The sequence below is a fragment of the Dicentrarchus labrax genome, unplaced genomic scaffold (genome assembly GCF_905237075.1).
Source record: "Dicentrarchus labrax unplaced genomic scaffold, dlabrax2021, whole genome shotgun sequence".
NCBI classification, from domain to species: Eukaryota; Metazoa; Chordata; class Actinopteri; family Moronidae; genus Dicentrarchus; species Dicentrarchus labrax.
This window is the reverse complement of record NW_026136721.1, coordinates 13,994,630-14,010,082: the sequence shown is the minus strand read 5'-3', so window position 1 is coordinate 14,010,082 and position 15,453 is coordinate 13,994,630. Positions and strand designations below refer to the sequence as shown.

General features: G+C 40.2%; 2 protein-coding genes across 2 annotated transcripts; both read right to left on the bottom strand.

Annotated features, from left to right (window-relative positions):
• Positions 1-2,618: 2,618 nt before the first annotated feature.
• LOC127354447 (stromal membrane-associated protein 1) lies at positions 2,619-10,461 on the bottom strand. Its single transcript, XM_051384354.1, has 10 exons — positions 10,196-10,461; positions 9,596-9,729; positions 8,466-8,551; positions 8,282-8,357; positions 8,105-8,167; positions 7,903-7,978; positions 6,044-6,171; positions 5,045-5,252; positions 3,889-4,199; positions 2,619-3,284 (listed from the first exon to the last, which is right to left on the bottom strand). Exons 1-10 carry the CDS (start codon positions 10,311-10,313, stop codon positions 3,150-3,152), a joined length of 1,335 nt encoding a protein of 444 aa, XP_051240314.1. The 5' UTR covers positions 10,314-10,461; the 3' UTR covers positions 2,619-3,149.
• Positions 10,462-10,700: 239 nt separating this feature from the next.
• On the bottom strand, positions 10,701-15,242 carry cenpk (centromere protein K). The gene is made up of 10 exons (XM_051384364.1): positions 15,143-15,242; positions 14,813-14,902; positions 14,660-14,716; positions 13,773-13,836; positions 13,222-13,268; positions 13,055-13,137; positions 12,824-12,922; positions 12,589-12,724; positions 12,420-12,473; positions 10,701-11,443 (listed from the first exon to the last, which is right to left on the bottom strand). Exons 1-10 carry the CDS (start codon positions 15,143-15,145, stop codon positions 11,288-11,290), a joined length of 789 nt encoding a protein of 262 aa, XP_051240324.1. The 5' UTR covers positions 15,146-15,242; the 3' UTR covers positions 10,701-11,287.
• Between the last annotated feature and the right edge of the window lie 211 nt (positions 15,243-15,453).

Here is a 15,453-nt window from a genome sequence, read left to right as displayed (position 1 = left end):
TTAGTCATGTCTGCAACAGTTAAACCGGAGGCTGATGTGCGTATCAGCAGTGCTGTTGATGTCTCTGGGTCAAAAAGTCCATTAAGGGGCTGCAGAGAGAAGGAACATTCTTCACTCGACTGGCGGACTCTATTCTGGAGCAGTGTTAGGTTTGACACACAAGCTGAGAGGAATGCCTAACCTCTTTGCTAAAGGTCTCAGATGCTGTATGGCATCAGACCTTACTGTGAAAGTTTTTCAAACTGTGCTGGAGCAGCAGCGAGGCGTAGGAACAGTTGAGAGGTAGAGTGTGGAACAGGACCAAATACACTTCAGGGGCTCTCAGGCACTGCCAAGCATGAGATAGATGTTGGTTTGTTCCTCCTGTGCAAGTAAGAACAGCCACTGTCAGACAATTCCCACTGTTAAAATACTCACTGGCACTGAGTACTGCCTCCTGTTTTAATATGAAAGCACATTGCTCTGGCAGTGGTAGTGATGACTGAAAGGTGGACGTTTGACAGGTAGGGCTGGTTTTAGGAACCACACCCTACATACAATACGAAGGATGTATTGGACCTACACTACTTAGGCAGGGCATACAATGCTTACAGCGGTTTAGTAGAATTCTACATACAATGCAGGTTATTATGACAGAGTGAGTTAATACAAAGGTTTGATCCTGTTGCATTTTTCTTTACTGACTGTAAAAGTGTTTTTTCAAACGACATTCACTATTAAAGCTTCCCATGGGGTGGGTGAATGTGTACTGGGCCATATGCCAGCATGCACATGGCGGAGACACCTAAACCTAGATATAGTATGTGTTTAAAGAAATGCATTCTGTTGAAATCCTTGTTACACAAAACTCAGTGAGTAACTACCCAGTGAAAGAACTACTGATCAAAAACTCCCAGAAGCAGAGTGAGGCAAATTTTCCCTACAAAACTGCTACTGACTATAAACACATAGTATGACTCGGATTTTCCAAATTCTGTAAGTTTGTGTGAATGTGCTCTAAAGGCTCACAATAAACTTCAACAAAAGTGCATTTATTGCACCAGCCAAAAAAAACAGGCTGTACTAATAATAAACCTGATGTTCTGTATGTAGAACTTTATAACTAATAGCTCAGCAACAAGTGAAATATACAAGTTAATACATTTAAATCAAAATAAATAAAACATAAATACAGTTTAGAGATTCAAGTAACTTTGGTCACAGAATTAACTGGGTACCTCCCCTTTCTTATAAAAAGTAAAATGCTGCCACCAAGTGATGATGGTGTGCAGTACATTCAAGAGCGTATCATAGAGTCAGTGAGAGACTCATTTTATTACCAAATTAGACTCCTTTTGCAAGAACCACACAGCCATTTATCATGTCTGAAATCAACTCAGTGTGTGCAGGTGGTTTCCAAAATGAACATCATAAATCAGCAGACTCAGTTTCTCAATATTTTGGCAATTCATGGAGAATTTGTTTATGAGAACCTTTTGTTTGTTTAGATTTATTCAAAGTTCACAGACTGAATTAAGAAGTGTTACATGATGTTTTGTTTGAATTTATCTACCATGCCGAGGAGAGATTACAAGCTTAGGTGAGAGAGGACTTAATGTTTTAGCATTACTAGCAGGGACAACAATGATGGTAACTCAACAAGAGAGCACGAAGAACAAATAAGCAATTGTGTTGCAATAGGGTCAGTTGACCTGAAAAGGCAATTTCTTTCACACTTTCTTCTACTACAGACGACACAGCAGTAAAACTCCTGACTGCCCACAGCAACGATCTGTGCCAACTATGTTACAGTGTCAGGTTGCAGTCTGGGTCCACTAAACCTTTAAAAGAGTTCTGTGTGATGTCCATATTAAGAGTTTCTGTCCTGTTTGACTTTTTCCACATGAGAATACTGCCATCTAGAGGGCAGGACCAGTAACAGACTGTCTCAAGCCTAAAAACTACATACACTTAATTTGACATGGCTGTGTTGACAAAGAAGCTTCAAGTTAGACAAGTTCTTCCATCTCTATCAACACCAACACCAAAATGGAGGAATGTTGTTCTGGAGTCTGAAATGAAACTCCCCTGGTGATTTGCAATGGTCCAATGTCAAATGTACGTTTGTTTTATGTTGTGCTTTCACTTTATGGTTCGTTATATACTACTATATAATACTATGTATTTTGTTATCTATAGACCTTGTTCATTAAGTAATAGCTTGTGTATTCTGCAAGTTAATGTTTTTGTTCTCATTACCACAGACTAACAAGAGGAAGAGCTGAGATCAGATGTTAGGCAAGTATAGGAGTGTGCATGTCACTGAAAATGTTTCCTCCAATCCCAGGATTCACAGTGAATGAAGCCCATTACACCGGTACAAACTGTTCTTCTTTCCCCAATGCTTTGAGCTACAGTCTCCACCAACACTTTGCTATCCAAACTGCAGCCAAGATTAAGCATTAAGCAGCACAACAATGCAAATAACTCTATTACCTTTACATTAGAGCATAAAAACAGCTGACTGCTGACGAGTGTAAGATGCAAGTTAAGGCCCTCTAATGCCCTTTAATCTCACACATCTTTTGGATTGAACCTTTAAAACTGCACTTGAATCATAAAAGACACATCAAAGCAAGTCATTTATTATCACTTTAATTTTATAGGGGAACCACAAGTACTTTAAAAGAAGGTTATACAGCGCTGTACATTTGGGAGTAGTACTGACAGACTTGATAGTCATATCTTCTCCCGTTAAATACTATTCATTTAAATGTTCTATAATCTTATAATGATACAGTGATACAATAAAAGCTTGTGTAACTGGTCCTGCAGCTTTTCTGATATGTCGATATCATTTTTGTTGGGACTGTTATTTCCTTGTAATTTTTTCCAAAAAAGGAAAATAAAAGTTATGATCAAAAACCATACGACAGGCAGAAACTGCCAGGCTGTATTCCTGTATGACTCCCAATTCACTCACACAATAGAGAGAAAGAGAGACAGAGAAAGGGAGAAGGAAAAAGAGATACAATTTTCATGTTCTGAAGGCTGGTCCGTGATGGAAATGGGCATCAGTTCATAGCGAGGCGCTGAGAAGCACAAGATACATTTTGCACTTTCTGCAACCTCGACTCTTACTCTGCCCGACCATCAACCCGCTCCAAGGCTCACTTCCATAGCTGTGTGCTCAGAGTCTGGCCGGATCCAGTGGCGGCCCATCCACCCATAGCTGACGAAGGCTGACCGAAGGCCATCTGGCCACCTGCACCATTCAGAGTCAACCCTGACATCTGCTGATTCACCTGTGGATGTTAAAGAGAGCTGTATTAAGAGCTAACATCATGGATTTAAACTTGTAATATCAATATGTACTATGTGTTTGGGACACAGCTCCTATTTCAAAGTTCTGCTTGTGCTGCCATCTGGTGGCAGCTGGATGCTCTGTCCACACCCTCTAGAGTAAAGCCCTCCACAATGCACTATTGTGCAATGCATCATCACAGCTGGGTGTGGTCACATGTGAAACTAGAAGGGCACTCTGAGAGCGCTAGTCCAATCTTCTATCATATGCAAATCTGGAAGCATAACTACCACCTGTCTAAATTACAACTGACCTATATTGCAATGTTAACGAAAGTGAAAAATAATTTGTGGATCTGCCCCGTGATTAAGATCCACCACACAATTTGATGGGTTATTCTGTGGCCCATTCTTTGCCCTTCCACCAACTTTCATGAAAACTGGTCCAGTAGTTCTGTAATCTTACTAACAGATGGCACCGAAACCATAACCAATCACACCTGATGTGCCACACACTTAAACACAACCCTCAACAATAATATTTAGTGTGGAGTTACTTTAAAAATAACCTCTTACAGTGCTGTAATCAAGCAATACTCTCCATACCTGACCCATGTTCCACTGAGCCTGCTGCCCAGGCTGGATGGCGTACATGCCCTGAGCAGGCACCATGCCTGGAGGCATCGCACCACCCTGTGGTCCCATCATCCTTGGTGCCATGCCCATCACACCAGTGGCTGGCGCATTCCCCATGAAGCCATTAGGCATTGTCATCCCAACCATCATGCCCGGACTGGGCCCCATCATAGCACCCATGACAGTTGTAGGCGGCATGGGTCCGCCAATGCCTGGGTAGGCCTGATAACCAGCAGTGGCCTGGACAGGAAACTGCATCTGGGAGGGGCCCATGAACATGCCTGTTGAGGTTGAAGCAACAGGGGGGGAACAAGAAGACAAAAAATAGAGTGATAGGTGTTATGAATACAAATATAACTGAGGCAGGGAAGGATTTCCAAACGTACTTAAATATTTGGTTGTGTGTTTAAGGAGCCTGTTTGTTAATCAGGATGAGAAGTTAGGAAAGCTCTGTGGGACTGTGCTGGGACATTCAAGAATCTACTTGCTCCTTGTGGGTTCAGTTCACCACACCCACAGATCTTAGCGTTACCTTGGTGAGTACAATGTTACTGTAGCCCAGGGTTTTATGACACTGTGGGCCCACCCTCAGACAAAAATCAAGACAACTGCACGCCCCAGTTTTGGAACTACAATTCCCATAATTTGGATGTGAACAAAAAGCATCATATTGCCGTGGAGAGAGTGGGTTAGTTGTGGGCTACAACCTGATTTTTTTGCCTATATTTGTTGACATTTTGGAAAACTAGTGCAAAATAGTACCAAATTAGTTCTGAGCACTTCCTGTTTGCAGTGCACCCATGTCTGTACAGACAGCTACCATTGGATTACAGAAGAAAACTTAAACATGTGATCATTCTCAGGCAAGCTCTCAAGTTAGAAGTGATAGATATATGAACGTTTATTTAGAAGGGAGGGAGAGTTAGCTATCAAACCTCAATACTCTCACCAAACGTGCCTGTAGGACAGAGTATTGAAAACTGTCTGGTACAAAATGCTGGCATCAAACATCTGGTCAAATCTGTAGTTTCTTTTCCTCAATCTTTAATCAGATCCTGATTTATAAATAAGCCATAACAATACAACAAAAGCTTTCACATAATTTTTTAGACATTTGTGTCCTCACCAGCAGGGGCCTGTTGGGACATGCTGTTGGTTCCATACAGGGACAGGATGGAGTCCTTGGACAGGGGCTTCTTGGCCATGTCCTCAGTTTTAGTGGTGCTACTGCTGTCACTGAACAAGTCGAGGTCTCCCTGCCCTGACCCTGAGTTGGCTCCTCCTCCTGCTGCTGAGGCTTGTGTCGGAGTGCTAGCCACGTTACTGGAGCTCACCTGAAAGTACGAAATAATAGTGATTTACTTGTTTAAAATCCTTTATAAAACATCAGCAGCTGAAATTGTGTACAGTTCCTCTACACCTGCTGCTCCATTTACAATTTAGGTTCACTCCCTGGTTCCTAATAGAACAGGCCCTAAATGAACCAACACATTATCACCAACAAAGCTTCTACAATTAAATATGTGATATATTCTGCTACTACTCACATAACTGCAAGTCTGAACAGGGCCTGGGAGTTGCTTGTTGCTCGCCAAATTTGACAGAATGGTTTTCATATTTTATTCATTTATAAATGGAGTGATAATGGCCTGCCCTGCGTAATAATGACCCATATTTCAGTTGTGGCCAGTTGGCAGGCTGTTAGCAGCTGGTATATAAGGCTTGGTGGTAATTAAATCCCCTAGACCTAACAACAATACATTTTACCAATACTACCTTTGCTGTAACACAGTAATGAGAAAGTAATCACAAATTTATAGGTCAGATAAACCCACTTAGAGACAAGACCACAGGTTTTTAAGACCTCGATAAGGGCATTTATCACCATTTTTATATTAAATGATGAATCAAAATAATAAATTAATTGCGAATAGCAATAATCATTGGCTGCAGACCTATTTAAATGTTTAGTCAAATGATTGCTTCATTAGCTGGATATATTTTCTGTCTTGTGTGCTATTGATGCTGATAGTTGACTTTATATTCTTTACTGCGTACTTAATTTACAACTAGACAACCATTACTGTCAAGCCTTCCTTAGCAATAGCTCCTTGCTTGGTCTAACCTGAGAAAACTGAGCTGCGGACGTGGACGAGGGGAGGGGGTTAGACACCATGGGGCCGAATATATCCAGGTCGTTGTTCTGGCTTGTGCTCGTGCTACCATTGTTAGTTGATGCAGCTGTCGGTGCGTCTGTGACAGAAAAAGAAAAACTGGTTTTACAAGAAAATAAGCTTACAGTTAGAAAAACAACACTGTGAGACTGCAGCACAACTCACCAATGCTTTCCCAATGATATTCTACCTGAATTCCACTACGAACTTATTTTAACATCATCATCATCAAAAATAAAATCCTAAATACAACATATATATGCTGTGAAAAGTGGTGGAAAACAAACAGAGCTTAGGTTTGCTAACGTATTTATTAAACTGCAATGGCCTCCCACTGCTGCAGAACTGCCCACACAGTAAGCTGAACGGCTAGTACAATAAAAGATTAATCAGCGCACCCTTATTAGCTCATAGGCCACAAAACACAAATAACAGTAAATCCAAATAATGCAATGCCAATCCAAGCCAATCAGTAGCATTAATATGGCGTATTCTTTGAAACTGTAAATGAAATTTCTGTAATGAAATGAAAGACATTATTCCTAGATGTCCAAATTCAGTCACTAATGTCAGAGCAATCTTACTGATAAGATGGATGTACATGTACATGAATTACTAGTCAAACAATAAGCTGTTGTTTACAATTGAAAGACGCACTGCGTGGCTCTGATGGCTGATCTGACAGTGGGGTAGATGAAAGTACAAAAAAAACAAGATCCAGGAAGTATTGCTTGACAAAGGCAATCAACTGAACGCCTATATCAAGGCATCAGTTGTTTAATAACCTGTACTTTGATCACCATTTGACCATGAGAAACAACACATTTCCCGAGCAAACCCGAAAACCAATACAGTGAACAGTGATCAGGTGTTGCCTCCTTCAATGAGGTCTCAAACTGTCCCCTGTTCTCTGTGCACTGTCCTCGTCATCATATTATTTTACTATTTTTCTTTTGTAATATCCAACACTCAGCCTTAAAAAAAAGTTAATGTAGATGTAAAAAACAAGAAGTTACTAGTCAGTTCCTGATATTGTGACTGAGTCAGCAGCTTTAGCTTTTCCTATAACTACCTCACAAAAAAGCCTTGTAGTGCTTCAATGTTAAGGAGAATTTTATAGTTGGCATTAACAGTAACTTCATAGTACAACAGACTTCATTAGAGTTGCGATACAGAATACAGAATAGATAGATTAGTCAGTGCTGTGAGATGAAAGTAACAGAAATCAAACAGGCTCCTATGTTACACAGGTGCTCGAAACTAAGTGAAAGGGGAACACAGTGAGCCTCTAAAAGATGATGCTTCCTCTCAAGCCCACTGCTTGATTAATACACATCGAACCAACAAGTTCACAGTGACGGTACAAGCTTAGGGCGGACATAGACGGAGTTTGGCCCTGCCAAAGGACCACAAAAGTTTGGTGCAGTTATCACCTGCTGTGAGGACGCACTGAAAAAGGTATACAATCACAGCCATAACATGCCACAGCACCAGCATGCTACACCAAGCCAAACTCATCATATGTACACAACAATTCCAATATACTGTGGTTCCTAAAGGTCATATACATGGTGAATATCAGTCCAAATATCAGTAATAAAGAATTACACAGCACTATAAGTGTATAAAAACTCCAAACTCCTTGCTCGATGAGTTTATAATAATTTATTAGATCTGTAATGCTACTGCTAATAAAACAAACACTATTACAAGCTGAGTTCTATCAATATCTCAGTCAGCACATTCATATGGCACATTTCAGACGATTTTCTTTGTCTAGTAACACAAGACGATGAGCAGAAATACTCACCAAGGCCTAGAAGGTTCACAGAGGGTTCTGAAGTCTTAGCAGGGCTGATTTTGGGGACTGGCCTGGACTCTTCACTCTTTAAGAATATGAAATAGTTAAAACAAGCATAATAAGCAGGGCTAACTCCATACGGGACAAAAACAACACAGAGGAGCTTGTTTATACAGCTCTAGTCATGCAAAGATGTGTGTGAGATACTTACCTTGGTGTAAGATGACACCTTGCTCCCTCTGTCTGGCTCTCTCTCTTTCTTAACATCTTTAGGCTGAAAAAAACACCCAAAAGAAACTCGAAATGAACAACAGAAAAATGTATGTCAGCTTAAATAACTCATCTGTAAAAGTGCATGCAATAGTTTTAAAAGTCAACGGGTACATACACTGCTCCCATTGGTCACATTTTTGCTGTAGTATTTCTTCTTCTCATATTTATCCCTGATGAAGAATTCCACAGCTCTTAGGTCAGAGTCAAGGGAAAGAAGAGGCAACAAACAGGCCAAAACAAATAATTTCAGTATAAACAACATGGTACATTAAAGTGTGTCTGCTGATAGTGGAGGATACTGGTCTGTTTGAGGTCTTCTGAAGCTTTCTGGGAGGTTGGCCTCATAAAGCTGCCTGGCCTTGGTGTTACCCATATCCTGTATACTCTGAAAAAAAGAAAAGACAGCGGGGTAATTGAGCATGCAGAAATATTTCAAGAGGCACTCCAATGTGAATTTACACATGACGATTAGTTTGCTCATCACAAGGAGTACTACAGGCGCCACAGTCGCCTCACAGCAAGAAGGTTTTGGGTTCAACCGTGCTGGCTGGGCCTTTCTGTGTAGAGTTTCTCTGGTGCTCCGGCTTCCTCCCACAGTCCAAGGACATGCATGTTAATTGGTGACTCACTCATAGGTGTGAACATGACTGTTAAAGGTTGTTTGCCTCTCCATGTCAACCCTGTGATGAACTGATTGCCTAAAGTCAGCTCCAGAACGTCGTGAAGGATAAGCAGTTATAAATGATGGATCGGGAGAACTACTCAACAGTGGTATGATGGAGTTTCGAGAAGATAACCCAGAGACATAATATGGGTTGTCTTGGCTTGGGTTTAAGAGCTCAAACCTTTAATAGAAAGCCTGTGTTGCCAAACTGGGGGCGTGGAGTTTGTGACAGGTGGACGTACAACCAGGCAGGAATGAGTGGATGGCTGGGAGGTACAGGTGGGAAAGAGTCTAAAAATTGGGTTTGGTTACCCTGAATGTGACGTGAGACTTCCAAATTATTGAACCTTTCAGGCACTTTTGTATTAAAAAGTGCAGAGTAATAACATCCCAAGCTTCATACTGGAGCTTTCAAAAAAAGTGTTTTCCAGATGTAATTATGACTTGGATGTTCAGTAATTTGCAAGTTAACTGGTAATTATGGTGACTTCCCAATGACATGAATGCATCATAATGACAGACCCTATCAATTTGCATTATGAGAAGTGTAGTATCCATTATTTTTTAAGCTTGACCCACACTAGAGACTAAAAGTTAGGGTCTCTCACGCTATGCTGCACAGAATTTAATTCAGTTTTTAAGTCCACCAAGTTGAAAATGGAAAGGCTGGGCTATCAATAGAGGACAGACACACACATTTTTTATTTAGAGGATAAAAGGCATTTCTTCTGTAATTGAACCAAAACACCACACAGAGAGCAGTACCTGGATTTGTTCTGAGGTCCATTGGTCCAGGTTGACTGATTTAACTCTGGATATGTGTACTCCCAGGTTCCTGTGAATGCCAGCACACCGGATGCAGATAAATACTCCCAGATTCCAGGATGCCCATCTTGGACCTGATAAAGCAAAAAAGAAAAGAAAGAAACGATACAAGAAGCAGATGTTGATTTAGACATGGAGAGAAGACTGGTGGAAAACAAACATGCACGATCTTGCATAAATTTAAAGTGCCAAAAGCAAACTCTGCAGTCTTTATCAATGAGCTAACATGAAAACAAGAGACAAGTTCTTGTGAAGGACATGACACGGTTAGTTAAACGCTTTAAACACCCGGCAGCCGAGCTGAAGGCGGCGGCACTGTGGAGAGCTCATGTAGATTTAGAGAAGTTAGCTCGCTAGTTAGCCACTTAGTTTAGCTTGAGGGGAAGAGATGTCAGCTGACTAGCTTGAGCCAGTTAGCTTAGCGAAGCTAACAAACGTAGACGGGACATTGTTAGTTAGCGTTAGCGGCAGGTTTTGAGTGGAAATGTTAACTTTGTGTGGTGAAAAAATAAGAAAATATCGACAGTGTGAATGTCGTACCTTTCGCCTCGCAGTCGGCGCAGTACTTGTTGTCTTCCTCTCTCAGCATTTTGGACAGGATGGCCTGGTGCTGTTCGTTCAGTTTCTGGGCCTTCTCCCTCTCCGAGCGGGTCGTCATATTCACAGCTTTAGTTTGACTTCCTTAATAAAAAATAACTCTACTTTAATCAGTTGTCAATCGTAAGAAGTTTCTCATAAAAGACCATAATCGGAGGGATGAACACCTCCGAAAACACCCGGAACCGGAATCCACTCTCCGCCCACAGGAATTCTAACGCTGACGCGGCGGCCGCACCGGATTGGATGGTGGCTCTGACGTCATCTGACGCACAAAGTTTCTTATGAATTGAATTTATAATAATAATATATATAATAATACATTTCCGTAGAAAATTCATTATCTGCACTAAAGTGTGTATCCGTCTTCTCCCATTAATAATTTTGACTGGAAAGATGCCAACTGGCCGTCTAGATAACCAACGATCATTGAACACAACACCACATCTGCAGAAAGTTCCAAAGTTTATTGAACATTACAAAAAAATATATACAAACAAACAAATTAACTAAATCTACATATTTACAGTACACCATCTGGGGCATGTGAAAGCATCAGGAAATCAACTTTTAAAAAAACATGAAGAACTTTAAAATAACCAATTAAAAGAACACATATATTGCTGGTTGCTTTTTCATCCTTGCCAATTAAAATATCTATGAAAATAGAATCAAAGTAACTATATAAGTAAGAAAAGACTTTCAACAGATTTGATATGAGTTTACATGAAATTGGCAGTACTTTGTCAAAAAAAGTAGTAATACTTTCATAAATTAAATGTGAGTTCTCAGCTTTGTAAAAAGGACCCATGGTTACTTACATACAAAAATTCTTAACCTAAAAAATACTTATATGAAGCATACATGTGATAGACATACACATACAGTAAATCACAAGCCTTAATGCTTTCCCAGCACAGTTATGTCTTCATATCAGCTTACATACATTTACATAATGATAGCACTATACAAGCAGACTAACATTAGAAACATTAGCAGATAAGAGGTGCCTGAGATGCCTAATGCATCGCTGCCTTAACAAAATGTTTCCAGGCGGATCTTGAAGTTATTCTCTTGGTGCCTCACTGCAATACCATAGCGAAGTAGCATCTCTATGTACGGTGGCCAGAATGTGTTGTCTATTGTCACGTAGGGGTCGTGTGGTGCATTCAAGACCTTGTTCATGAGAAGCTGTAGGGGTAAAGAACACAGAGGAAGACTCGGGTTAAGGCAGTATGACTGCAGTTAAGTTACGGTGTAAGATGATACAGCTTATAAAGTATGCAGGCTGGCATTTACACACATTAATAGACTCTGGTTTTGTATTTCTGTCTCCATTTGAAGATACACTATACTGGAAAGAGATGCTGAGAGATATAAATTGACAAAATGATACGAGACGCTGCGATATAACAACTCAGTTTCTGCATCCCAGGAGTTTTTCACAGTAGACATTTTGACTGGTTATAGCAAGAACTGCACAGGTGTAAATAGTAACATTAAGGATAGTTCTGTTGCCAGTGAGCCAACATGCACAACACTGAAGGGAAAATATATACGCAGCTGTTATTCGTGTTATTAATTATTATATGTCAAAATATCTGCTGGGAAAAAAACCTTCATCCTTCAAAAGTTAATTGCCCATAAAGTTACTCCTACAACACGGTTAAAGACACAGTAGCTACCATCAAATGATTTACGGAGAAGTTTTGTAAATTATATTGTTTCCTAAGATAATTTAGTCAAGAAAACTTTACCACCAGTTCTATAAATACAGAGGCAAGTCCTGCTAATGAAGGTAAAGTCTATGATTTCAGTAACATCGCTGTTAGGTTTTTCAAATGTAATTTTTTGATGCTTCAAACACCACAAACAAAACTTTTGGTTAAATAGGGGCGTTCACTCTTATCATGGCAAAATAACAAAACTCTTTAGGGTCATCAGGGTTAAAACTATACATGTAAACAAACATACAACATATTTTTATTGTAAATTTCTATTTATATTCATGATTCTTGACTTCCACAATACTTGTTTTTCTGTTACTTTGTATATTTTGACTGTTAGGTAACACCTCCTTGTCAATAAACCTGTTTCTGTTCCTCAGTTTTCTGATATTGACTAGCTTCTTGACTAGCTGATTATATATTAGTGCATCAAAACCCACCTCCAGAATTTCATTAAGTGAAATCAGGTCTTCATCTAACTCCTGGGTAATGATCTGAAAATTAAAACAAAGGTTTGTAAGCTGCAGTGGAGCAGTGTCAGTACAGGTTTTATATGTAAACAGGCTGCAAAAGCAGAACGAGCATCAACAACAAAACAGGCCAGTTCACCTTTTTCTTCTTGTTTGTACTGGATTCACTCTGAGGGAGAGGGACATGTTTCTCCAGTATGTCTCCCAGAGATTCCATCAACCTTTCCTCATAGACCTTCATTTTCTGGATTTTCGCTTTGGTGTCCTGCAATACACTGTAAAACGCATGTCAACACACACTAAATCTTAGTTCATACATACACTTTGCCATGGTTTTTGCCACATTTCTCTTACTCCTTTGCCGTCACACTCACCTGAGCTCTGATAATTTCTCCTTTTCCTTTTGAAGTCGTTCAACATGATCATTGGCAGCCATCAGCGCCTGTTTCTTCTCCTCCAGCCACTTCTGTTCACTAAAAAACACAAGCTTTAAGAACAATACACAGAGCCAAACAAATAAAAAGTGTCTGAAAGGTCTCTTCCATTCACTTCTCAAAATAATTTCTATGCCCTGAGGAAGGAAATATAACTGAAAGGTTACGTACAGTTCTTTAGTTTCTCTCAGTTTGTCTCTCTTTGCTTCGTAGCAAGAAACAACCATCTCAAGTTCAGAGCACAGCTTGAGCATCTGTGGAAAACCAAGTGGGATAATGGATTGCACAACTGGAGCAATATGACACATTCTTTAATGCTGCATTTTACACAGACATACCTCCTCTTTCCCAGCTTGAAGTAAAACTTCTGAATTTGCTGCCAGCACTGGATGAAACAAAATAAACAAATAAACAAATAAATTAAAAAATGCAAATGTTGTATAAGAAACATTAGATAAAACAGATACAACTATTACAAGTTGAACTGAAAGTTTGGAATCACAAGTGGATGTAGACACAAAATGTGAAATTAAATCTAGATTAAACAGTAACGTTTGTTTACCAGTCTAAATATAAATAAAACTACAACTGTGGGGTGCCCGGTTAGCTCAGTCGGTAGAGCTGGCGACCCATGTGCGGAGTTGCTGCATCCGACCTGCGGCCCTTTGCTGCGTGTCATCCCCTCTCTCTCTACCCACCTTTCCTGTCTATCTACAGCTGTCACTATCGAATAAAGCCAATAAAAGGCCAAAAACATAACTTTAAAAAGAAAACAAAAAACTACAACTGTGGCATAAAGATGTGGTGCTGATTTGTGTTATTAATACCTCAGTCGTAAATGTAATATTACATTAGGGTTTCAGACTCTATAACAGAAGGGAGGACTTACATTTTGGCTCCACTGTCAGCCACTGCTTCAGTTCAGCTTCTGTTGTCATCAGTCGATTTACTGACTATCAAATAGAAATAAATATTCAAAAAATGCTTTTCTTTTTTAAATGTTTTGGAAAAATGAATCACTTATTTTTTTATAACAATTTTACAACACATGACCTTAAATATATCTCTGAATGATTTTGTTATTTTAGCTGATTGTAAAATTCATGGTGGATATCAATGTAAATGGTCAAGTGACAGAAAAGTACTGTAACACAAATGAAAACTGACACGTTTCTTCTCTCAGTTTGGTGTGGTGAAATAATGAAATGTTTATTATTGGTTTAAACGGATTTATTCAATCCCACAAAAACAAGTCTTACAAAGATTTGGTGATATCTTAACTTGAATAGGGTGAGGCAGTATGGTAGATACAATAGGATGCGTTGTTTTTTTTTTATGTCAAACAGATTGTGTAATGCAAAAACCTGGATGAACCAACCCTGACAGGCTACATTTAACACACTTATTGCTTGTTATCGACATGGAAGCGATGCCCCATTGACAGCTCTGTCCCATTTAATTTTATGGCGTTTCCCCTGATGTGTGTACAGGGTTTGTAGTTGGCGGTGCTACAACAGCTACGGTTGCTGTGCTTTTTAAGGCTGTCCAAACTGTAACTTATGCTAAATTGTTTTCTGTAAGCGATTGTTGATTTGTCAGATCAATAAGGAGTTTTGCTCTGTAGCCTTTGCCTCTGTAAAGCCCTTTGGTATACACTATGCTCACAATAAATGGTTACATAAATAAAATAACTTAAGATAATAGTTGTGTCATTTCCATCACGTTAACAACCGAGGTGTTTTGAGTCATTCAGTGACACTGGGAGGATCATCTCACCTGCTCTTGTGGACTCTCACAGAAATCTGGCTCACTCAGTATGAGCTCATTCTGAATCTGCAACACAGAGACACAGTCTGCAGTTTGTACCTTCTCCTCGACAACACCCCGTGGTTGTAAGAAAGAGACAGTGGGGCTCAAACATGACTTTACCTTTTCCAGCAGAGCAAACTGATCCTCGCACAGCTCCAGCAGCTCACTGTGAGCGGCCTCTGACAGCCCTGCTGCCGGCTCCACGTCAGCCTCCACACGGAAACAGAAAAGGTCAAAAGGTGTTAGATTTGTCTATATGTCTTTGAATACCGAGCACAGCACAGATAAAGTTATACACTGTCGGCCAGTTATGACGGAGAACTGAGAGGTTTACATGAGCTAGCTAACGTTAGCTCGATATTCTCTGTAATGGACACGAAACCATCGCACTCTGCATCATAGCGCACATATCTGCACTACAAGAGTCAGTCACAGTACGTGTAGTCTCACCATATTCAGTATTTTTCACAGTTTTTCCTCCACGACGCGGGTCACAACAACAGACACTCCTTTTTCAAAATACCGCCAACATTGATGACGTGACGTCCGCGACAGAGGAGAGTGCCGAGGAGCGCTGATGCTGCGCAGCATTACTGCGCAAGTGCAGTGTGTGGCGTTTATAAATGAGCTCTGCGCAGTTTAGCTCTGTGACCCGCAGTCATGTAGATTAGGTTCCCAGCAAATTGCTTTTATTCTATTAGTGGAGATGGGTAAATGAATAGAGAACGGCTGGCTCCCTCTGTTGTTTGTGGTGATCAATC

What these genes read in the sequence shown, in the direction of transcription:
- LOC127354447 (XM_051384354.1), bottom strand. Translation starts at nt 10,313, where the DNA reads ATGACGACCCGCTCGGAGAGGGAGAAGGCCCAGAAACTGAACGAACAG. An exon ending in CGCCGACTGCGAGGCGAAAG is followed by an intron (nt 9,730 to 10,195) that starts GTACGACATTCA and finishes TTGCTTTATCAG; the next exon opens with GTCCAAGATGGGCATCCTGG. An exon ending in GGACCTCAGAACAAATCCAG is followed by an intron (nt 8,552 to 9,595) that starts GTACTGCTCTCT and finishes TCTTTTTTTCAG; the next exon opens with AGTATACAGGATATGGGTAA.
- cenpk (XM_051384364.1), bottom strand. An exon ending in TTCAAGCTGGGAAAGAGGAG is followed by an intron (nt 13,138 to 13,221) that starts GTATGTCTGTGT and finishes GGTTTTCCACAG; the next exon opens with ATGCTCAAGCTGTGCTCTGA. An exon ending in CACTTAATGAAATTCTGGAG is followed by an intron (nt 11,444 to 12,419) that starts GTGGGTTTTGAT and finishes TTACCCCTACAG; the next exon opens with CTTCTCATGAACAAGGTCTT.